The following is a 23767-nucleotide window of genomic DNA, read 5'->3' as shown; positions in this document are numbered from 1 at the left end:
TTGTACTTTACTTTGACATAAAAGTTCTTGATGTTACAATATGCAAAGCAACATTTTCAACAGGTTAATACAGCTTCCTAAGCCATATCCTTTCCTAAACATCCTTTTACAAATTGTCATTTTTTCCCCCTCTGAAATTCATTTCATGTTGCAACATTTGTCATCTTGAATCTACAGCCATATGAAATTGAGGAAAACCTCAATTCTCTGATGGACTTGGAGGGAAATATAGTTAACAAAGATGAGGAGAAGGCTGAGGTACTTAACACCTACTTTGCCTCAGTTTTTAGCAGTAAGACAGGTGGCCCTCAGAACAACTGGCCTCTAGAGCAGATAGACAGAGACAGAGAGCTGAATAGCCCTCCTGTATTCCAGGCGGATGTAGTTAGCAACTTACTGAGCCAGCTGGATCCTAACAAGTCTATGGGACCAGACGGGATCCATCCCAGGGTGATGAGGGAGCTGGCAGAAGAGCTTGCCAAACCGCTCTCCATCATCTTCCAGCAGTCCTGGCTCTCTGGGAAGGTCCCAGATGATTGGAGGTTGGCGAATGTCACCCCAATCCACAAAAAAGGCTGCAATCAGGACCCTGGCAACTACAGGCCTGTCAGCCTGACCTCGGTGCCTGGCAGGGTTATGGAGCAGATCATCCTGAGTGCAATCACACAGCACCTTCAGGATGGACAAGGGATTAGACCCAGCCAGCATGGGTTTAGGAGGAGCAGGTCCTGTCTGACCAACCTGATCTCTTTTTACGATCAGGTGACCCACCTGGTGGATGAGGGGAAGGCTGTGGATGTGGTCTATCTAGACTTCAGCAAGGCCTTTGACACTGTCTCCCATAATATACTCCTGGAAAAGCTGGTAGCCCTTGGCTTGGACAAGTGTATCCTCTCCTGGATTAGGAGCTGGCTGGAGGGTCGGGCCCAGAGAGTGCTGGTGAATGGAGCTGCATCCAGCTGGCGGCCGGTCACTAGTGGTGTTCCCCAGGGGTCTGTGTTGGGTCCAGTCCTGTTTAATATCTTTATTGATGATTTAGATGAGGGGATTGAGTCCATCATCAGCAAATTTGCTGATGACACCAAACTGGGAGGGAGGGTCGACCTGCTGGAAGGCAGGAGGGCTCTGCAGAGGGATCTGGATAGACTTGAGAGATGGGCTGATTCCAATGGGATGAAGTTCAATAAAGCCAAGTGTCAGGTCCTGCACTTTGGCCACAACAACCCCATGCAGCGCTACAGGCTGGGCACAGAGTGGCTGGAGAGTAGCCAGGCAGAAAGGGACCTGGGGGTACTAATTGACAGGAAGCTCAACATGAGCCAACAGTGTGCCCAGGTGGCCAAGAAGGCCAATGGGATCTTGTCCTGTATCAAAAATAGCGTGGCCAGCAGGACCAGGGAAGTGATCCTTCCCCTGTACTCCGCGTTGGTGAGGCCACACCTTGAGTATTGTGTTCAGTTCTGGGCCCCTCAGTTCAGGAAGGATATTGAGGTGCTGGAGCGGGTCCAGAGAAGAGCAACAAGGCTGGTGAAGGGACTGGAGCATAAGTCCTATGGGGAGAGGGTGAGGGAGCTGGGGTTGTTTAGCCTGGAGAAGAGGAGGCTCAGAGGTGACCTCATCACCGTCTATAACTACCTGAAGGGAAATTCTAGCCAGGTGGGGGTTGGTCTCTTCTCTCAGGCACTCAGCAATAGGACAAGGGGGCACGGGCTTAAGCTCCGCCAGGGGAAATTTAAGTTGGATATCAGGAGAAAATTCTTTACAGAGAGAGTGATTAGGCATTGGAATGGGCTGCCCGGGGAGGTGGTGGATTCACCATCCCTGGAGATTTTTAAACGCAGATTGGACATGGCACTGAGTGCCATGATCTAGTAAATGGACTGGATTTGGACCAAGGGTTGGACTCGATGATCTCGGAGGTCTTTTCCAACCCAATCAATTCTATGATTCTATGATTCTATGTCTTTTTCAAAGCCAAGCTTGCAGATTGTAGAAAAGGATGCAGGTAAGAAGATGGTTTCTCTGCAGCAGGTGCAAAGATATTACCTGTTGCTTACTTTCACTGTGAATTTCCATGAGGGTTGCTTTTGAAGTGAAATTTTGAAGAATGGCATTGGGATTTTTTTTTTCTAAGCTGCTCTTTACACTCTCCTTTGCCTCCACTACCACAACAAGAGAGTCTCTGCATGCTGCTCCACAGCATATTTAAAATAGTCTTTGTAGACCTGTTTCTTCTTAAACCTCATAGTGCTCATCTAAGCAAAGTATTTAAAATCTTCATATAAAATGCCACTAAAATTCATTTCTCAAATGTATTTCTCCAGTAGTGTTGTCTCAGGCTATACAGGTTTGCATGTGCTGAAGCCACCAATAAAGAAACGAGACTGGTGCAAAGAGGGAGGAGGCAAGACCCAGTCTGGAAGTGTTTGTAGCTTACACACAGCACTGAAATGAGGTATAGACAGGGATGTAAGATTCCACTGTAGGATTGATTTTGTTGGATATTTGTTAATGCCTAAGAAAAGGACAGTAAGCTCACTGGAGAACAGACCTGAATATGTCAAAACTTCAACCCATCTCCCAATTATTTTCTAGCTGAAGGCATGAGCCAGCCCCGTCCCATCTCCAGAGAGGTGACTGTGGGGAGAACAACCCTCAGATGCAGAAGGAGAGATGAAATAACATGTTCTCCAAACCCATTCTGGCCATGAGCAGAAGTAACAGAGCTAAGGTCTTGGCAAGAGAGATTCATTTCACAAGAGAAAAATTAGGAAACTCTTTCTAACAGTAAGAAGAGCGAAATACTCACACAGATTGCCTGAAAAGCATACAAAATATTTTTCATCACACTCAGGATCCTTTTCCTTAAGCTTTTAAAGAACAGGCTAGCCAGTGTCCATAAGGAATACCACAAGAATCTTACCTTGGAAGAAGATGCAGTGGTGACTTCCTGAAATGCTTTCTAGGCCCCTATAGAGTCACAGAAAACATCCAGGGGAGACCACAACAGCAAAAAGAGCTCTCAGCTACCCCCTTTGAGCCTGGGGTTTTCCCTTGGCAATACCTGCCAGCTCAGGTCTCCCGTTTGCAACCTTTTTCCCCTCCTCCACACCCCATGGTAGACAACATGGACCTGTGGCAAATGGATGCACAGCTCACAGTGCTGCACCGTACAAGTGTGCTGTGTACTGCTTAGGCTGCAGGAAGCACAAAGGAGCGCGGTGAGTACCCAAGTCCCACATTTGTTGCACAAAGTGGATTGGTTCAGTAAAGAAGTCCTATGGGCTGAGCTCACCACTGTACCTGGCTGGCTAGAAAAACTGAGTAGTAATTATACCAGTTCCCTATATCCATCATACACATAATGATTATAATATTCATTGCTCTATGTGGTTATAACTGAAAATTGCTGCTTAACGTTCCAGCTCCAACTGTCCTTAAACTTATGTATCCCAGACAAAAGATATTTAATCTTTTGAGTATCATCTACTGGCACCTTAGATACTAACCACCATTCAATACCACAGTACGAAGAGTTTATGTTAGAATCATAGAATGATTTTGGTTGGAAGGAACTTAAATATCACTTAGTTTTAACATGACAGCCTCCTGCAAGATGTAAAAGGCAGCTGTCATTCTCCAGCAAAAGAAAAGTGGAGATGAGACAGTCTGAACCCATGCTTATGCACAGAGCAGCCTCCATCAGTCTCTTCCTGCTCTCCTTGCTAGTACTACTTCTACTAAGGATTTTCTCTTTGCATTTCTTGGATTGAAATAGACCTGGATACAAAGAATGACTGTTTATCCTCAGGTTAATTCAAGCCTCTTTGACAAAAGAGTCAAGCAGTGACAAAATAGCTTGTGTCTCCCCGGCTGCTTTAAAACCATCACTGACAGTCTTCCTTGCCTTTCCTTGGCTGAGGATTTCTTCTTGCAATTCTCCTTCCCAGGTTAACCTTTCTTAAAACAGAATTTGCTTGGAGGAATCTACCCAATTAGACATTTAAATCAATTAGGCTGATTGGCAGCAGGATTATGTCTAGCATACTCTTGATTGTGGATACAAACACTCAGCTGGAATAAATACCTGCGTCATAAGGAATTGCCGAGGCTTAATTAGTTAACATTTGTGAAGTGCTTTGAACACATGAAGTGCTGAACGTGCACTGTTATTCTCACTGTTCCTTTCAGCGGAGGCTTCAAATTTGGACATGGCAAAGACAAGAAGACAGACAGATTTTGAGGACAGAAGGGGATCTTGTCCCTGACCCAAGGCCACTGGGGACCGCAGCTGCAGGAGCAAGAGGACAGGCAGGGCTTTGCTCTGACTAAAGATCACTGGTGCTCTGTGCTCATGAAGCCTCTCTCATTCCTCAGCAGCAGCCCCTGACCTCCAGACCTCCACATCAGGACTTTTCCCCACACTGGAGCCACATCAGCATCAGTTCAGCTGGCTGAGTGAATCCTGGATGCCAGTTCTGTACCCCGTCCTCCAGCATTCCTCCCAGGAAAGAATTCAGGTTGTCTGTGCTTTTATAGAAGTGTCATTCACCGAGGTATCAAGGCAATGATGCCTAATAAATAAACAGGAACTAAAGTTCATGAAAGCCTTTGAGGCTGCCCAAAAGGAACACTCTTATTATTACTAGCTGATACACATGTAGGAAAACTTCACAGTAAGAAAAAAAATATCCACATATCTCAGCAATACAAAGGATCTCTTTTCAAAGAGGCATACACCAAGTGTCACCTTGAAAACTTAAATATCTGTGGTTATACGGGGCTAAATATAGATCCAGTTTTGCAAGTTTTATTTTCCACCAAAAAAGACCACACCTGAAAGTCAGTAAACTAATTATAATAGCTAAAATATCAATGAAAATAATTTTTTTTTCAGCCCACACAGAACTGTCCTATTCAAATTACAGATGTATACATATATGTGAACTGAAAAACTTACAGTTTTTCAAAATATAGTTTGGACTGGCATAAAAAAAAAAAATCCTCAGAATCCAAACAATTGCAGAATGCCAATAAGGAGGCTTCCAACTAAAAAACAAAGCTGTCACATCCTTACCCTTCCTCTAACAGTCCATTTAACATTGAAAACAAACTGACAGTCAGTCCTGGTGATTTACCTTGCCAGAATGAAGCTGCTGAATTCTTTGTCAATTCTCTTCCTGGAATCCCTTGTACATAGATTCATTAAAACAATCATCTGAATACACTGTTTTTGACAGCACATTTTGAATAACGTATTCTTTCTTTTCTGCCATGTGGAAAAGTAGTAATGCTGGTAGACAGCCCCAAGAACTAACACAACAGAAGAGCTGGCACAGAATACAGCATTTATACCATTAAAACACATGCATGTGCGCACACACACACACATCTCCCCTCTCCAGAAGTTTCAAACCTGAAAATCCTCAAGCAATAATTATTGCAGCTAAGGGACAAAAGTCTCCATCACCAGCTCTAATCCATTGGGACACACAGGAATGCTCCCAGAAATACCAGTAGATCTTTTAATTTCAAAATATACATTTTGGAAGATATTCATGTTCAAGAATCTTTGCCAATGGCAAGTACATAGTAGCCAAGTTTAGTGTCATGGAAATATGACACTAAATGTTTCTGTTTTCCTTAAAACCTGGATTAATAACCAGCAGAAAATATTGTAAGCAAAGGTGGGATTTTCAAAGCAAAAGCATAAATTCTAGTATTATTTCACAAAAACTGATAATCTAAACCCCACATTTGTGGCTTTTAGAATTTCCACCATTGAAGCTTAAAAAAATACTAAAAGAAATATTTCATCTTAAAAGAAATGCAGGTTCATTTTCAGCAACCATCACATTCAGTGGTCTGTTTTGGCAATTAGAGAACCAAGTCATTTTCCTTTCCATTAAGGGACCTATCTGCACATCCTTTTTCCAATTTTCCTTATATATCCTGCTGCCTTTCCCCAGGTGAACTCTGTACCCAAACACAGGGTTTGGAATATTTTGATTTTATAACCTTACCAGTCATTTGCCACTAATTTATCACAGAATCACAGAACATGCTGAGTTGGAAGGGACCCACAAAGATCATCGAGTCAAACTCTTAGCCCTGCACAGGACCATCCCCAAGAGTCACACCACAGAAGGTTTCATCTGTTAGGAGGGGTTTATTACTGTCACATTCTAACATCCAGCTCTGACTTTTGTCCCTTGAACATTAACTGCGTGAGTTACAAAAGCACATAAACTTCCATAAAATTCTTGTCTGCATGAATAATTGCTCAGTTATTTACACGGTGGAGCAGTTTTGGTTTTATTTCTTTTAAGGGATTCTTCTCCTGCCCTGTCATTAGAATATTATTATCCAGGTGGGATAGTGCTAGTGGTTGTTATAGTATTTGCTTGGAATTAGCTATTCCTAAACACACAGAAGTAACTGGGGAGCCACCACAGGAATGTTATACACCAGCAAGGGAAAAGACATTTTTTATTTCACCCATAAAGCTTTGTTAGATTTGTCTACAGCATTTATGTACTTAAGAAAATAAAACATTTAGGAAAAATTTATGTTTTCCTTCAGCTTTTCCTCCTCTTGGTTTTTTTTCCCACTTTTTTCTTTCAGAATCTTTTTTTGTTTCAAATCATGAGGGAATATTTAACATGGTGTCTCTCTCTCCATCTTTATTTGAAGAAATAATACCTTACCAAGACACATGCTGGCTTTTAGCTCAACAGCCAACATGCTCACCTTTCCAAGGAATATTGGAAATACTTGTCAATAATATATCTTTCACCCGTCAGTCAGCATGTGAACAATATTTTGGCCAGTCTATTTTCAGCCAAACGGAAATTAATAAGATGTATTTGACCCATTTAGTTCCACCCTTACACTAGGCACAAAAGTTTCTTCTGCACCTGTTAAATAAGGAATTTATATACTGTAGTATTGCAATGTCATTGAAACTGTCAACATTGCAAGCTGGGTAGCTACAAATGCTTAGCATCACAAAATTGGACTCTTTTTGAAAATCTAGCAATAAAGTTTTCTTGACAACTTACCATAGTGGTTAACAATCATACGCTTCCATTTTCCAAGAAAATTTTCTTAATTGCTGAAATCCTTTATGTTAAACATTATCTAAAATGTTTTATGCTGAAGTCCTTCATTAGAAATGCCTTGCTACAACACAGTGGTTGCCACTGAAATCTAGAAAGCTTCACTAAGACAGCAATGACAACACAGGAATAACCTTTTGCTTAGGATGCAATTCATTTTTCCATTGATTAGAAGGAGCAGCACTTTTTCAGACCTGCACTCCTTATCCAGTATAGCAATCTCAAACAGTTCCTGCTGCAGCCTCTGCTTAGCCCTAGCAATGTACTTCACGGCTCACTATTCTCACCAGGTCAAATATTCTTATTGCTTGAATTGCTGAAACACTGTGGGAATCATCTTGCATTTTTTTAAATGCTTCCAGCTCTTCACTTCAGTTTCTGAATTCAGAAAACAAAATATACTTCTGGTGACAATTAAAGGTTATTAGCTCTACTTTTTCTGTTTTTCAGTTGCTACATCATGAAAACCATTCTAATTTCAAAAGATAAAATTCTGTGGGAATACAACACCTGACTTTTATGATAATCACCCAAATTTATTGCACTGCTGGACACTGCCTTCAACTACTTCTGACACAGGAAACACATCTGAATCCCACTTGTAACAGCAAAGCATTAAATCAGATTTAATTAGCTGCCTATACAAATTTTCAAAATGCAGTGCAATAAATTTGTGTGATTATCATAAAAGTCAGTCATTCCAAAGAGTTTACAGCTATTCTTAGAGTAGTGAAGAGGCTGTGATGTCTTTAAGGACGAACATGCAATAAGCGATTCTCACTGGCAGCCACTTTGTCACACGTGCTCACATGAGGAGGAAGTAATTTCTTCAAAAACACCATCAATATAATAGACACAGTTATATTTCCACTGCTTCAGATGATACTGCAGGTCTGCAGGAAAATACCATTTTTAATAACAGAACTGAAATATACACAAGGTACTAAGAAACCGTGTCCTTTGAAAAAGCCACATTTGCAAGCAACTCAAATTCAACTAGAAAGTCTGTTTCCACAAAGAAAGCAAATCTTTTTCTAAATAAACTTGCATTTTACAGAACAAGAATAAATGATGGGAGAAATCAGTTCTGTGTGCATTAAGCCTCAATGAAATCAGATCTGCTTGCCATGATTGCTTTAACATCATAGCAAATATGATTAATGCAGTATAGGGGGTAAAAATGGTGGGAGAATGAATCTTAGCCCCAGTTCTGCAAAGATTTGTGGGTTTTTTAATGAGATTACATGCAGTAGTAAAGAAAAACACATCTGTAAGTATTCAAAGGACTGCAGCATTAGAATGGGTTCTTTGACTCATAAAGGACATTACACACAATACTTACTGAAATTGCAAACCTTTTAAAATAAGCATTTCCCAAAGAGATAGTCGGAATAAAAAATAAAAAACAAAACAAATCACAGAAAAACCAAAATCAAACAAACTAACAAACAAACATAACCCAAAATAAATAAATAAAAACCCCAAACCACAACTTGACCACACAATTGTTTCCCAATTTATTGGAAAGAATTGAAACATACATCCACTATATATTTTTTCTTTATTAGGGGAGCAAGGGAGGGAGGAACAACAACTTTTCTGCTGAAATCTATAATGTATTTTAATTTAGAAAATTACACATTCAGCCTAGTTACAAATAAACCATATTGTAGAACAAACAGTGGCAATATGCACTGTCAGCCCAGTTAAAGTGCCCGTATTTCTTTCGGGAGCAAGAATGTCAACAGTAAAGTATTACTGCTGGACTTAGAGAGGATGGAAAAATGCATGTGCAGCAACATAAAAAACATTTTCCATACATCGTTTAAACTAAAAGAAATCCAACTGACAGAAGAAATTATAGGAAAAAGATTTCAGAGTGATACTTACATGTCTTTGGGAAGATCAGTTTCTAAGTACAGCAAATTTACTATATTCTCAAGCAGACCGAATAATTCCCCAACCTGGACACTTGCAGAAAAGTAAGCAGTTGACTCCAGAAAGTTCATCTACGACAAGACCATAACCCAAAAGGCCCAAGCTCCGGGAAAACATCCCACTATCCCTCTTTCACCCTACAGCCAAAAACTGCAGTAATGGAGATATGGGAAATCCACCTGTAACACCAGTCAGAACAGAGGTGGCAGATTTAATGGTATTTGAATCCAGCTATTCCACAGAGCAGCTAAACAATCTTAGATGAAGAAGAAGGTCCCTGACTAAAAGAAGTTAAAGTATCTGTGTCTCAGAGGAAACCGTTTCTGCTGTACTGCCAAGCTTCAATCACAAGTCTCTTGGGCAGATATTTTTAAGGAATAGAATAGAATAGAAGAATAGAATTTTTGAAGATATGAGCAACAACCAAATTCCCATTGTTCATTTTCAGATGGTTATGCACTATGTAATGTGAAATGCCAGCCTTTCGCACAGCTTTAGGTGCCTAAATACTTTAAAAAAATTTTGATCATTCCCATTTCTAAGGCCAGAATTTCCTGAAGAAAAACATTAACGTGCAGATTTCACCACCTTTCAGTAATGGGAGTCATCCAAAGGGATAAGAAGTAGATGACAGTAGGCAGATGATAGGTGATAGAAAATAGGTAGGCGAGGTCTAGGATCAATGAAATGTAACAGCATATGGGAAAGTGAAGAAGTTGACCTTGGCGGACAACTTCCGCCAGGGACAACTTTATCTTCTGACAGTGGAGAGCACGCCACTGGAGAAAGTTATTACTTAGTTTGTCAGTCACAGGCAGTCATTAAAAGCCTGGATTTAATGTTCAGAGACTTCTAAAACAGTCAAAGAAAGTTTATGATGCACAAAGCTAGTAACACTGGCTTTTAAGGATACTCAAAGTGCTTCACAGGACCCTTTGGCTGACCCCTGTGAGTAGAACATCCATACCAAAAACCCAACTATCCCTTAGTGACCCCTTTTGTTACTATCGTAGTTGAAAGCCTTGACTGTGACTTTAAGTTCTGACCCATTAATAAAATAAAAAATTAAAAAATTTAAAATAAAAAAAAGCAACTATGAGAAATGTGTGTCACTACGAAATGAAATATTGATGACTCAATTCTATGTGTTTGGATCTTTGTGCTTCACAAATTCAAGACATATTACAGTTAGGGTACGAAAATATGCAAGTATGCTTAAAAGCTGCAACCAACTAGAGAATAGCCAAATCAATGGTTATAAATCATGGAGGGTCTCTGGTTTGCAAAGAGAGAAAAAATTTTGAATAGTCAATACCAGATAGTAAAGAAATAACCCTGGAATAACTTGAACTCAATCACTTATTGTAAGATAGGAATCAACCAACACCTTTAAGAGGCATGAAAGGATTCCTACTCAGCTGATCTGCAAAAGCTTGCAAAAAACAAACAAGTTCTTCCCTTCTATTGCCTTAGATCTAGCAAATCTTCTGGAAGTGGAACTTTCCTATTGAGGTCTGCAATACTAATCCATTCTTTGCACTTAGCTTTTTCAGGTTTTTTCCTTTTCTTGGTGGTATATTCAAACTTTCTTCATTGTAAGAATTCAAAGATCTGGGATAACTTATTTTATTTTCAGTGTACTATAAAGCCAAAGGAGAGTCTAATCCACAAAGATTTAAGGAAAGGCAAGGAGGGATATTTCTTCTTCCTAACAAATCAGCAAGAACTTGCTCTCTGAGAGATTTTAATGTCCCCCAGTTTTGACCTTCCTCAGACTTCCCACAGACAGAGGAACCAATCAAGAAGTGCAAGCATAAAGGGAAGATGACTCCAGAACCCAAGGAGACAGTATACATTAGAAAAATCACAGGAAACGAAGAACAGTGATATTCCTCAATCCTAAAGTGTGAACTTGGTTCGTGTATTAGAAACTGTCTTACAGAGCATAACGATGAGGTCTGCATTGAAATGTCACACAGTGGGAAGAGAAAAGCCTGAGAAAAGTCAATATGAGATGAGGGGACATTGAAGATTTTTGAGACGGGTAAGGGTTTTTCACACTTTTTTGTCTGAGTCCTCCCTAATATTATTTACTTTCAATATCAGCAAGCAATGTTTGAGGCTGAGCTCTCCAAAATCATATGGGTTCTCATTGTTACAAGTAACTTAAACCATAACGTTTGGGGACCTGAATTCCCTACAACAGCACAGAAGCAGAGCAAGAACATCGGAAGCAATGAGAGAAAAGAAGGAATATCTAAGTAGGAGAGAGAAAGAAAGAGATAAAAACCCTGAGAAGCACCTGGAAGCTTTTTCAGCCTCCAACCTGAAGAAGGAGAGCCTAATGCCACATGTCTATTAGCAACGCTGACAAACCAGTGCCTTAGTGCCACCACAGCAGCATCTGTATATAAAGATGCAACGCAGTGACTACCCAGCACAATCCACATTTAGTCTGTCTAGAACCCAGAGAACTTGAAAGAAAAACAAAATCATTGAAAAAATAATTACTTATATAATAACAATATATATAATTACAAGCAAATTCTCTATCTTCTGCACTATGAATAAGGCTGTAGACAGGTTCTTAGAGGTGAAAAAGGCAACTTATAACAATCTCCAAACTTTCAGATTCATTGCTAATTAAATATTCTTTTTGTCACTTCAAACTTTATTCCTAAACGACTATATTAAAAATAAGATAATTACAAAATATAATATTGCACATCAGAAGCTATTTTTTCCACAATTTCCTATCAAAATGGACTTAAATAAACAGATGAGACATTATTAGTAGTACTTAAAGAACATGTAATGCGTTTAGAATATTAGGTTACACCATAACCTTAACTCAGGGAAGCACTTAAATCCATTCTTCTTTTCAGAAATAGGAAAAGTCTTCCTGAGTCAGAGACTCCAAAGCAGAAGTATGAAATATCATATAGTTACCACCTGGGCATACAGTAAAGATTTAATTAGTTGATTTCACTAATTCTTGAACTCCACAGCAAGTCTTATTCCAATAAATATTAGAAATAAGCCAATTCAATTTAAAGTGCAATTCTCCTTTGAGAGTCAAGTGGTCTCTATTTTCATATATTATTCTTGCAGCAGAACAATACAAGATGAAACAGAAATATGATGACAGCACCCTACACTTTTTGGTTATTCAGAAAGTTCACACAAAATATTAACACTCACCAAAAAATAATATTCTGGTTCATATAGTTATGAACATGTTCTACTAATTCTGAAATGCTTCTGACACTTCTCATTATGAAATACATGGGCAGAGCAGCAGGTCTCCAAGTGGAAAATACCCTAATTGATTTCTCAAAGCTGTGTATTCAATCCTAACACCACTGATATTCTAACATCAATATTATTTTCTAGCATACGGAACTCATGGACAAAGAATTATTAAATGGACAACTCAAGTGCTTTTTGAATTTGATTACTTAACCAAAAATTCTGAGATTCAAAAACTATTCCAGGTCATGACCCTTCTCTGGACTGTATTTTTCCCCTCAGGATTTCTTTAAAACTACATCCAATAAAAATATAAAAAACCTACATGCAATAGAACATCTGATACTTTCCCCGGGAGACCTTTCCATAGCCAACAAGTTGCTTTTCCTCAAGTTGGACTTTAGTGTAATTTCATCCCATTGCCCATTCTCATGGAAGCAAGGAGAAAGAGGCCTCAGGGAGGGTAAGAGGGGGGAAAAAAACCCCAGCAATTGCTAAACTACACTAAAAAAGCGTATAAAAGCAATTCAGCTGTGAAGTGTGCTGATGAAAGGGGAACTGTGAAGGCAAGGGTTAACTTTAGTCATAGTTTCTCAGCTTTTTCTTCTCCATCAGCATGGAAGAGTCACAGATGCACATGGATGGCTCCCAGGAAAAAAATGAACATGGAAAAATGCTTGAGTTATCATTCTGTAATTATGACTTTGGGAAAAGAACCAAAGTGCCCTTTGAAACGCTCATCTTCTTACTTCCCAGAATAGGAAGAAAAGCTCTCTGAAAGTCGTCATTATCACAGTCTTGAAAAGGTATCAGTCATGATATCTTCCCACTTCTCAAAAACAAATGAAACTACCCTACTACACAGCACCATTATCATTTAACAGAAACATTGTACCATCTGTTACCCTGACCCTGAGAACAACCAGCGAGAGATTTTGCCAAGGCAGATATCATAAAACGTCAGATTAGTCTATAAGGATTTTTCTTCTCTCACAACTTCATAAATATAGTATCTGGCTGGTTATTTAATATATTCTACAGCTAAAGAACATATTTACTTTTTATTCTTCTTTCTCTGTGGCTAGAGGGAATTAGTGGAAATACAGTTTAAAGAATTAGTGCAAGATGTATATGCAGACAGTTATTTTGAAAACATTATAAACAAAAAACTCCTGGAAGATATCATACAAAAAGGATGAGAGAAGACTCATCACTAGTGTCAGCCACAGAAGCAAACATTTGTCATCTAAAACATACATAAGAGCCCAAATCAGTATCTAAAGAAAAATAATAGACACCCTCCAGGACTCTTCTAGTCCCAACTGCTATCAACAGAGCACCTGGATGTGAATTTGATCTCTGTCCTTCAGAATCTCAGAATAAAAAAAAAAAAGGTATGGAGATAGCCACCAACAGCTATACACTAAAATCCCAATTCATTTAGAAAAGAAAACATAAATGATTTGTTAATCAATAAAAAGAAGACTAAACAAGCTTGAATAGACTTCATGTGTTCTCATCAGCAACTTCCTTTCGGCGCTGGGCCCGGAAATGGCGCTCAATATTTATTGTCACTTCCCTCTGCAAATTCCTGCTGTTAGTTTTTCCAGCTGTTCTGATCCAAGGGTGCTGAAGTACTTGACGTGCTGTGTAGCGTTTCAGGGGATCCACTATCAACAGCCTGGTTATGAGGTCTTTTGCCGCTGTTATGAAAAAAAGAAAAGGAAAGAGAGGGGTGAAGTACAGTGATGAGACAGTCCTGTGCAATGTGCTCTAGGATGATCCTGTTTGAGCAGGGTGGTTGAACCATATGGCCACTGTGGTCCTTTCCAGCCTCACCCATTCTGTGATGCTGACAGTTATACCCACACAAAATGTCCTTCTTATTTCTTTTATTGGTTTTACCATAATGACCTTTGCGACTATCCTCAGGAAATATTCTAACAACTGGATTTAGAATTAGTAACAGAAGATATTAAATCTCCATAACTGATGTCATTTTCCCATTCAGAAAGAGAGGAGGAAGTGAAGGGAATTTAATCTTGAAAGCATGCTGAAGGCATCAGGCTAGGTGATTAACAGGAATCACCTGTGCATTGAGTATCTCATCCCTTAACGATCATAAAAGTTGTAAAATGCTGTGGAACATGTTCTTTAAAAGACTGTACAGGGTGCAAGGGGGTTTTAGAGTTTCTGATTCTGAAGAGTGCACAAAATACACTGTACTAGCCTATGAGAAGGAAAAAGCTATGTGCAGACCCCATTGATGTCAAAAGAAAATCCACACTAGAGGGATGCAGGGCAAGGATTTCATTCTCAGTTTTTGAGATATTTGCATATATCTTTACAATCTAATGTAACTCTTGAGATTATTTTGGTACCTTTTTCTACAGAGACATATAAGCAAGGTGAGGAAAATCCTTGCTCTTGCCTAGAAAGGGAGCAATCCATTAAAACATTCAGAGCTAATATTCAGAAACACAGACATTGATAGTACCAGAGGACTAAATTCATATCTAAAGCAAACACAGAATCACACAAGAGAGACCTGTAAGACACCCCATGTTCATTCAGCTCACTGTCCTGAGCAAAAAAAGAGAGATTTCCCCACTCCAGGGAAGAAGACTGTCACTTAGATCTGCTATAAGTGCAGAATCTTACCTGCAGAAATATTGTCCCAGTAAGGGGAAAGGAACTCATAGTGACCCAGCTGTATGATCTGAAACAGCTCATCTTGATCACGGTCCTGACTGCGAAAAGGGGGAAAACCGCAGAGCAGAATGTAAAGGATGACACCAGCTGCCCACATATCTACTTCGAGCCCATAGCCTAAAGAAGAAGGGACAAACCATAAATTCTGTTTTAGAAAGAAATCTCACAGTAGGGAACTGTTTCTTGGAAATAGAATGAAAAAGAAACACAGAATCTCTGCTCAGTTCCTCAAAAAGACGAGGTCAACAAAAGAATAAGTGGCTGGTACACCACGCTTACAAGCTGCCTATGACTAACTACAGCTCTCACAAAGTGTCTCTCTTCCTCAACATGTTTCACAAACACTGCCTCACAAGGCCAGTGTCAACTGGAGACTAATTGAGAAAACACAGCATATATTTCTAAAATAGTTCTCCTCAGATTCCCTTTAAAAAAGCACTAAGAGTGCCAAGTTTCCATTGAAACTGGATATAACTGGAGATGTGCAACCCAGCTCCACAGAACAAAAACCAGAAATAGCTTTACTTGAGTCATCAACAAAACTGACTTCTTTCCAGGTCTGAATCTTTTTACATATGAAATCTGAAAAATTCCCTCTGATGAGAAACATGTTTTGGCTTGTTACATAAATTTAACATACATGTTCGCAATGATTTTTTATCATTAGGTGCCTTGGAAAGTTTTTTGGGTTACAGTCATGAAATGGGGCTGGCTACCCCTAACTTACACCATGAACTTTTGGCCACTTCCCCACTTCAGCAACTACCATCTATCATACTTTATGGTTTATCTGCTTGGAAGTCAGTGCTATATTCACATAGGCAGTAATAATACAAACATGACTGATTTCATGCTTGTGTTTGTTAAAAGCTAAAAGTTTTCCTTTCCCAGATTACACTGCTAACCAACTTCCTACCTTAAAAAGATTTATCAGTAGGTTGAAACATTCTGGAATATTTCCATTATTAGAAACTTCAGAGTAATTGTATGATTTATGAAAAATTGTAAATATATACACTCACCCTTCTCAGCAAGTATTTCAGGGGCAACATACGTTGGTGTTCCACACACTGTAAATATGGGTTTTGTAACCTGCTTTGCAAGGCCAAAATCTGCTAGTTTCAGTGTAGTAGATTTATCTGCATTGTGCTGAACCTATAACCAACAAAATATACATATATTTAATCCAGATGCATTTTAAGACAGCAAAATACAAAGGAAGTAGTTAATAAAACAGGAAGAAGTTCTAATAACAGTACTAATAGTGGAAACAGTCTTCAGAACGTGGGGGTTTTCCCTATATACTAAGAGGTTGCATATATTTTAGAGGATAAGCAATTATGGAAAAAAGAAAACTTCTCTCTACAAACTCTGGCACACTGTAATTTCCAAGAAATAAAAAGAAGGAACAAAAAAAAATAACAAAGAGCCATTTAAATGCTATTATTTCCTCTTGGGAAAGTAAACTGTTCTTTTTCCTAGGGAAAGCAAAGAATGCTGTGGGCATCTTTATACTTAAGTGCAATAACTTTATACTTAAGCTACTGACTTTATAGTGTCATTTGATGTTGTATTTTAGCCCCAGACAGCAACTAAGTACCATACAGCTGCTTGGTCACTCATCCCCCTTTTCCCCACAGTGGGCTGGGGAGGAGAATCTGCAAAAACAGGGGTTGAGATAAGAACAGTTTAATAATTGAAATAAAGTATAAAAATAATAACAATAGGAATAGTAACAACTGTAATAAGAAGGAAAGAGAGGGAGGGAGAGGAATAAAACCCAAGAGAAACAAGTAATGCGCAACACAATTGCTCACCACCCACTGACCCCCAGCGCAGCCTGCCCCCCAGCAGTGACTAGCAACTCCTGGACAACTGTCCCCAGTTTCCCTCAGTTTATTTACTGACCATAATATTCCATGGTATGGAATATCCCTTTGGGTCAGTTCTGGCTATGCTCCCTCCCAGCTTTTGGTGCACCTGCTCCCTGGCAGAGCATGAGACACTGAGAAGTCCTTACTTAGGGTAAGCACTGCTCAGCAATGGCCAAAACATCACTGTGTTATCAATGTTATTCTCATACTAAATCCAAAGCACAGCAATGTACCAGCTACTAGAGAGAAAAAATAACTCTATCCCAGCTAAAACCAGGATACATGAAAAGCATACCTCCATCATACTGGTCTAACAACAAAAAAACCAAAAAACAAACAAACAAACAAACAAAAAACAAAACCAAAAAAACAAAAACAACAACAACAAAAAACAAACACCTTTACTTTCTTTCCAAATTACTCTGCCACTCTACCTGTTGTCCTGAAAATAAATTAGCAATGGTCACCACATAGGAAGAGTTGAAGAAAAAAATCCATGCAGAATGACCTCCAAAACAGGTCTTTTCAGCAGTTCTCATCTCCTACATCCACCTGGCAAGTAGTCAAAATATTTTTTCCAATTCTAATTCTGTATGCATGTGTCTTTAGCATTAATTTGTAATGCAGCTAATGAAATGTTATTTTAAGAAATAAAATATGTTAATGACAGACAGTGGGATCAAGCACAACCTCAGCAAGTTGGCATACACCACTAAGCTGAGTGATGAGTTTGATACACCTGAAGGACGGGATACCATCCAGAGGGACCTGGGCAAGCTCAAGAACTGGGCCCATGGGAACCTCATGAGCTTCAACAAGGACAAGTGCAGGGTCCTACACGTGACCGGGGGCAATCGTCAGTATCAGTGCAGATGTGGTTGTGAATGGATTTAGAGCAGCCCTGTGGAGAAGGACTTGGGGGGGTTGGTGGATGAAAAATTGGACATGAGCCAGCAATGTGCACCTGCAGCACAGAAAGCCAGTATCCTGGGCTGCATCAAAAACAATGTGACCAGCAGGTAAAAGGAGGTGATTCTGCCCCTCTACTCTTGCTCTGATGAGACTCCACCTGGAGTGGTGCATCCAGCTCTGGGGTCCCCAGCACAGGAAAGATACAGACCTGTTGGAGCAGAGTCCAGAGGAGGGGCACTAAAGAGGGATGGAGCACCTTTCCTATGAGGAAAGGCTGAGTTGAAGTTGTTCACTCTGAAGAAAAAGTTCCAGGTAGACCTTATTGTGGCCTTTCAATACTTAAAGGGGGCTTATAAGTAAGATGGGGACAGGCTTTTTAGTAGGGCCTGCAGCAATAGGACAAGGGGAAATAGCTCTAAACTGAAGGAGGGAAGATTAAGACTAGACATTATGAAGAAATGATTTATGATGAGGGTGGTGCAACACTGTCACAGGATGTCCAGAGAGGTGGTAGATGCTCTATCCCTAGGAACATTCAAGATCAGGTTGGACAGGGCTCTGAGCAACCTGACCTAGTTGAAGATGTTGCTGCTCATTGCAGGGGGGTTGGACTAGATGACCTTTAAAGGTCCCTTCCAGCCAAAACTATTCTATTATTCTATATTCAAAGCCCAAGCCATAAACAATGTAGCAGGATAATTAAATACATTGGTATGGTTAATACCAGTGACTGATATTCAAACTCTTTGAGGGGTAAAAAATATGAATTTCCTTTAAATGAAAAATTGTTTGTCTCTAGAACCATGGGGAACAGATCAGCAGCTAAAATGTCTGCAAAAAGGCAAAGAAAATCTGGACTTCGGTTTTGAATGGACAAACTGGAATATAATGAGACAGGTATACTCCGTGCTTTAACACCTCATACTTTGCCATCAGACACTGTTTAAGAAAGCCAAAAATTCAAGATGGTCTCTATTATAAGATAACTAAGGAAACAGATGGGACAAAATTTGCTCTTGTACATTACAACTGACAAATCCGTTTATCATCTTTACTGAAACCATAAGAAGTCATCCGATTTTGATTAAGCAAAGTGGTTTGGGGCTTCTTTTTTTTTTTTAAGAATAAAAGTATTACATTACAAAATAATACAATATAGCCTACTAATCCCTTTTTATCTTCTTTATAAAAAATGCACAATACAAAACTGGGCAAGTGATTGATGCCCCAGAATCCTATGCAGCCGTTCAGAAGGATGTCAACAGACTTGAGAGACAGGCAGGGTGGAACATTTTCAATTTCAACAAAGGCAAATGCAGGGTCCTACATCTGGGGAATAGTAACCCCTTGCACCAGTACAAGCTGGGTGCTGATCTGCTGGAAAGCAGCTCTGTGGAGAAGGAGCTGGGGATCCTAGTGGACAACAAGCTGTCGTGAGCCAGCAGTGTGCCCATGGAGCATAGAAAGCGCACAGTGTCCTGGGGTGCATTAGGAAGAGCATTGCCAGCAGGTCAAGGGAGGTGATCCTGCCCCTCTACTCAGTCCTAGGGAGGCCACATCTGGAGTGCTGTGTCCAGTTCTGGGCTCCTCAGTACAACAGAGACATGGAGCTCCTGCAACGGGTCCAGTGGAGCACAACAAAGATGATTGGGAGACTGGAGCATCTCTTACAAGGAAAGGTTGAGGGAGTTGGGCCTGTTCAGCCTCAAGAAGAGATGCCTCGGAGGGGACCTTATCAATCTATATCAGTATCTGAAGGGAGGGTGTAAAGAGGATGGAGCCAGGCTCTGCTCGGTGGTGCCAAGCAACAGGAGAAGAGGCAACGGGCAGAAGCTGAAACATAGGAAGTTCCATCTGAAGATGTGGAAGAACTTCTTTAGTGTGAGGGTGACTGAGTAGTGGAACTGGTTGTCCAGAGAGGTTGTGGGGTCTCCTTCTCTAGAGATAATAAGAAAACGTCTGCACACAATCCTGAGTAATGTGCTCTTGGTAAACATCCTTGAGTAGGGGGCTTTGATCATATCCAGTAGTCCCTTCCAACCTTAACCATTCTGTGATTCCATGATATAAGCACTCTTCTGGTTTTGATTAAGCAAAACACTTTGGGCTTTTTTCTTGCTGTTTCAAGAAAAATATTTTTCTGTATGAAACTGAAAATAAAGTTTACTACCACAATGCAGCCAAAATTTCTGCAGGGAAAAGCGAAAATGCCATAGCCATTTTCTCTATTATATTAGGCAACTACATGATGATTTTTTACCATGATACACTGTGGACACAGATAAAAATGAAAAAAAAAATTATAAAGGTAACACTTGCTTTCTAGAACAGCATCTATCTACAGAATTTATATTTTACCAGTAAGGTTAACAGTGATAGGATGCTACAAAAATTCACAACTTAAATGTTCAATTTTATATGTACTATGAAAATATGAGCATAAATATATTTTCCTATTGCATACATAATTTTTTTAAAATTATAAATGAAAATTATGTCACATGGCATTTCACGTGACTCCATGCTACTGTACTGAGACAAATAATACTGAAATGTTTATATACATTTTTAGAAACCAGTGGGAAGGATGGAGAATGCACTGGTCTTAATCCCAATCCCAGAATCATTAGGAAATTTTTTGCTTTGTAAAATGCACTTTTTCTTTCCTCAGGATGCCTGACTCCTAATCTCCCATCGCAGCACAAGGTGGCAACAGTGCACCATCTGTTCTTCCAAGACAAAACCACTGAGAGTTCATTTTACTTAACCAAACAGGTAGGAACAGCATGCACCATGGGTATATTTTCACAGCTTTGTGACAATCACTTCAAAGACAGCATGAAACCTGTCAGTATGCCTGCAAACCCTAGCCCAGAACTCCTCAGCAGCTTCAGTAACACTATGCTCAGAACAAATCAGTCAGCTCAGAGCATTCCCTTCATCCCCAGCTTTGTACTCTTCAGTCTACCTTTCTATCACCTGGCATCACCTTGAGCATGCAAATATGCTGCACTGCAGAAACAAAAGCTTCTCAGGTTCCTTTTATTCATAGCAGTATTACAGACATGTACGACCTGCTCAAGAGAAATCTAGCCTCTGACATCCACAGTATGTATTCCATGAAATGGTGAGTACAAAGCAAAAAGAGTAACATTAAATCACACTAGCCTTTCCAGAGACACCTAAAAGATAGCTATTACTCTTTCTGCATTCAAGACTGAAAAGAATTGTTATAAAAGTCCATTTAAAAGTGCTGCCTCCCCATAGAGTTAATTAAAGTAAGAAAGACTAGTATTCAGTACACTTTCTGTAGACAGCCAATTTAGGCCATACAACTACTAAGGTCTTTCAACTGCAAGGTAAGCCAACATCTGGTGGCCTTGGACTAAAGGCAGTCAGAATTGCTCACTACTTTCTCAAATACAAAAGACATGGCAGGATATCAGAATATTGTCTCAGGATTTCTAGCTGTCCCACCCATACAACCAGAAGGTCCTAATACAAAGCCAAGTTCATCTTCAAAGAAGGGAAAAAATAATCTTTTCCTTTTCTTCTGTCTGTTGATGATTCCCAGTACTTAATGTTCTTGTTTGTTTTCATAACTACCTTATGAAATCCATCAGGGTGTTCAAGATGATAATTTACAGCACTAATATTTCTCTGTATGCATATATATATAATAGCACAGATTCTCCTAATGGACATAATGAAAGCAAGCTAGCCCATGGGATGTTTGGTATACTGGAAATAGATAGAGCTTAAGAAAAATTACTGCTTACACATTTGAGTTTCAGACACCTCTTGCTGTTAGCTAGAAGAATCTCCATGAAAAATCATACAGAAAACTTCCTACGTAGGTTTATCATACTGAAAGTTCTTGACAGGTAAGTGGTTAAACAGGACTTTAACTCACATGCACTCAGACAACTGACAGTGTTTTGTGTGTATGTTAATAGAGTCACAAAGTTAAAGGACAGAAAGACTATACTTGAAGTTCTCACACTTTTATGAAAACTTGAGAAACAGGGGCGGGAGAGAAGCCCACATGCATAAAAATCTGTAACACTTATTTACTAAGTTGAGTGTTAAACAATTACAACATTAGTATGGTAGGGAAGTGTACAAGGAGATAAGAACACAATCAGAAATACAGCCCTATCCCTTCCCCCTAAAAGGAGGTGCCTTTGTGGCTTTATGGCTGGAAAAACACCACCACACTTTTGGCATTAATTTCTCACTCACAAATCAAGAAATGCTAGCATCTGTAGAATTAAACAGTCCCTTATCTAAAAATGTGGCCAGCAAATCCTGCTCCACCAGGTAGCATTAAAGAAGTGACTTCATTTGTGGGACCAAACACACAACACTGCCCATCCTTGGTAGCAAAGGTTTTCTTGCTGAACACCTAGTCCTAAATGAGGTGATTCTGCTAGCAGATGGGAGGCAGTCGTAGCAGCTGTCTTCACACCAGTCATCAGACAGATTTTGTTTTTGTAGCGCAAGTCACCACCCTTCTGCCTCGCAGCTACGCTGCAAAAAGTCTGATCATTGTGGGCAGACACAGTAGTGAAAGAGGGAGGGGAAAAAGCAGAAAGGATGATGGCCTGGTACAGAAGTTTATAACTAGAAGATAGTTTCATAAGAGAAAGAAGTGCAGTAAATAATTAAACCAGGTTTCCAACTCTCTCCTGTGTCAATAATTTTACAATTTACTAGACATCAAAGCGTATTTCTACCTTTTCTTCTGTAGGGACAGAAAAGGTTTTCCTTCTTTCCCCAGCTGCTTATTTTCGGAAAACTTATGGAAATATTTTTTCCCCAGATTGCTGCTTCTCTGGCATCTCTTACAAAAAGTAGCCAGTATGTTCAAAAGTCATTAAGTCAACAGCCTAAAAGTACATACCTATTTTTGACCTCTGTGTACAAAGCCTAGGTAGACTTATTCAGAATTAAAAATCTTCAGTGTAGCAATCTGAAGTGAAACAACAGGTATCCCACAGCCAAGGACATCTCTGCAGGCTGCTGGAAACTTGAAGCACTGCACTTCATCTCCAGAAGGGTGCCCCCAGCCCCTGACCCACCAACAGCAGATAAACCCATGAAATTTGCTTCAATACTGTTTGTTACTGTTCAGCACTGGCTTATGTTAAGATTTGTGGCAGCTGTCCTTCCTACTTTGCTTCTACCACTGCTCCAGCCACTCTGAGGAGACAGAGGTAGCACATTGAAAAGTCAGAAAAACCTGAATCTTGCTCAAATGGCCCGTATTTATAAGGATGCTTATTAGACAGCACAGGACCTATCCAACACTATCAAGAAATTATAAACTCATCCGGCTGGTTGAATAGATTCACTTTTTAAAAGGATGCTTTAGGTACATGGTATCTAATACTTGTGCTCACACTCAGCAGCAAGGTGAAACAGGAACAATTTTCTTTCCCATAGTGTTTAAGTAACACTGTTCTTGTATGACAAAATACCTACAGTCTGAGAGCTGGTCTGCCCTTGAAAAATATATTCTGGCTGTCAGAATGGGCAACATGATTATTTCAGTGCTACACAACAGCGTTCTGTTTTGCAGTTCTGTGAACTAAATGTGAAAACAGCCAGAACGGACCTGTACCTTGCCCCTCTTTGTTTACCTACATCACAGTACGTATTACAGAGAGAAGTGATGCATCTACTCTCAGGTATTTCACATGCACTAGCTTGTGTTCAGCAAATAGGAAGGAGCAGAACCTGGTTCATAATGGAAAATCAGCTTATGGGAAAAGCACTGCAGTTCTAAATGAAGTTTTGTTCTAATGGTAAACAAAACACAAAGGCAGGGCCCACACTTCTTCCTGCAAACCACCCACTTGCACTCACCACCTTATATTTACATTCAGACCCCATAACAAGAATTTTCATCAGACTAAGCAGGACACATAGCATGACCTAATATAGGTGCTATTGCTTAATTAA

At 39.7% G+C, this 23767-nt stretch overlaps 1 protein-coding gene across 1 annotated transcript in view; it reads right to left on the bottom strand.

Moving 5' to 3' along the window:
• Nucleotides 1-8611: 8611 nt before the first annotated feature.
• The window catches only part of DCLK3 (doublecortin like kinase 3), a 31506-nt gene continuing 16350 nt past the window's right edge, over nt 8612-23767 (bottom strand). The window contains exons 3-5 of the mRNA XM_027729166.2: nt 16040-16172; nt 14967-15134; nt 8612-14008 (exon numbers count right to left, since the gene is read on the bottom strand). Coding sequence (XP_027584967.1) covers nt 13812-14008; nt 14967-15134; nt 16040-16172 — 498 coding nt within the window. The 3' untranslated portion in view covers nt 8612-13811. The remainder of the gene's footprint in view (nt 14009-14966; nt 15135-16039; nt 16173-23767) is intronic.

Source organism: Pipra filicauda, unplaced genomic scaffold (genome assembly GCF_003945595.2).
Source record: "Pipra filicauda isolate LSUMZ 115617 unplaced genomic scaffold, ASM394559v2 scaffold233_size1220752_pilon, whole genome shotgun sequence".
Lineage (NCBI taxonomy): Eukaryota > Metazoa > Chordata > Aves > Passeriformes > Pipridae > Pipra > Pipra filicauda.
The sequence above is the reverse complement of the archived record's forward strand: the minus strand, read 5'-3'. Positions and strand labels throughout refer to the sequence as shown.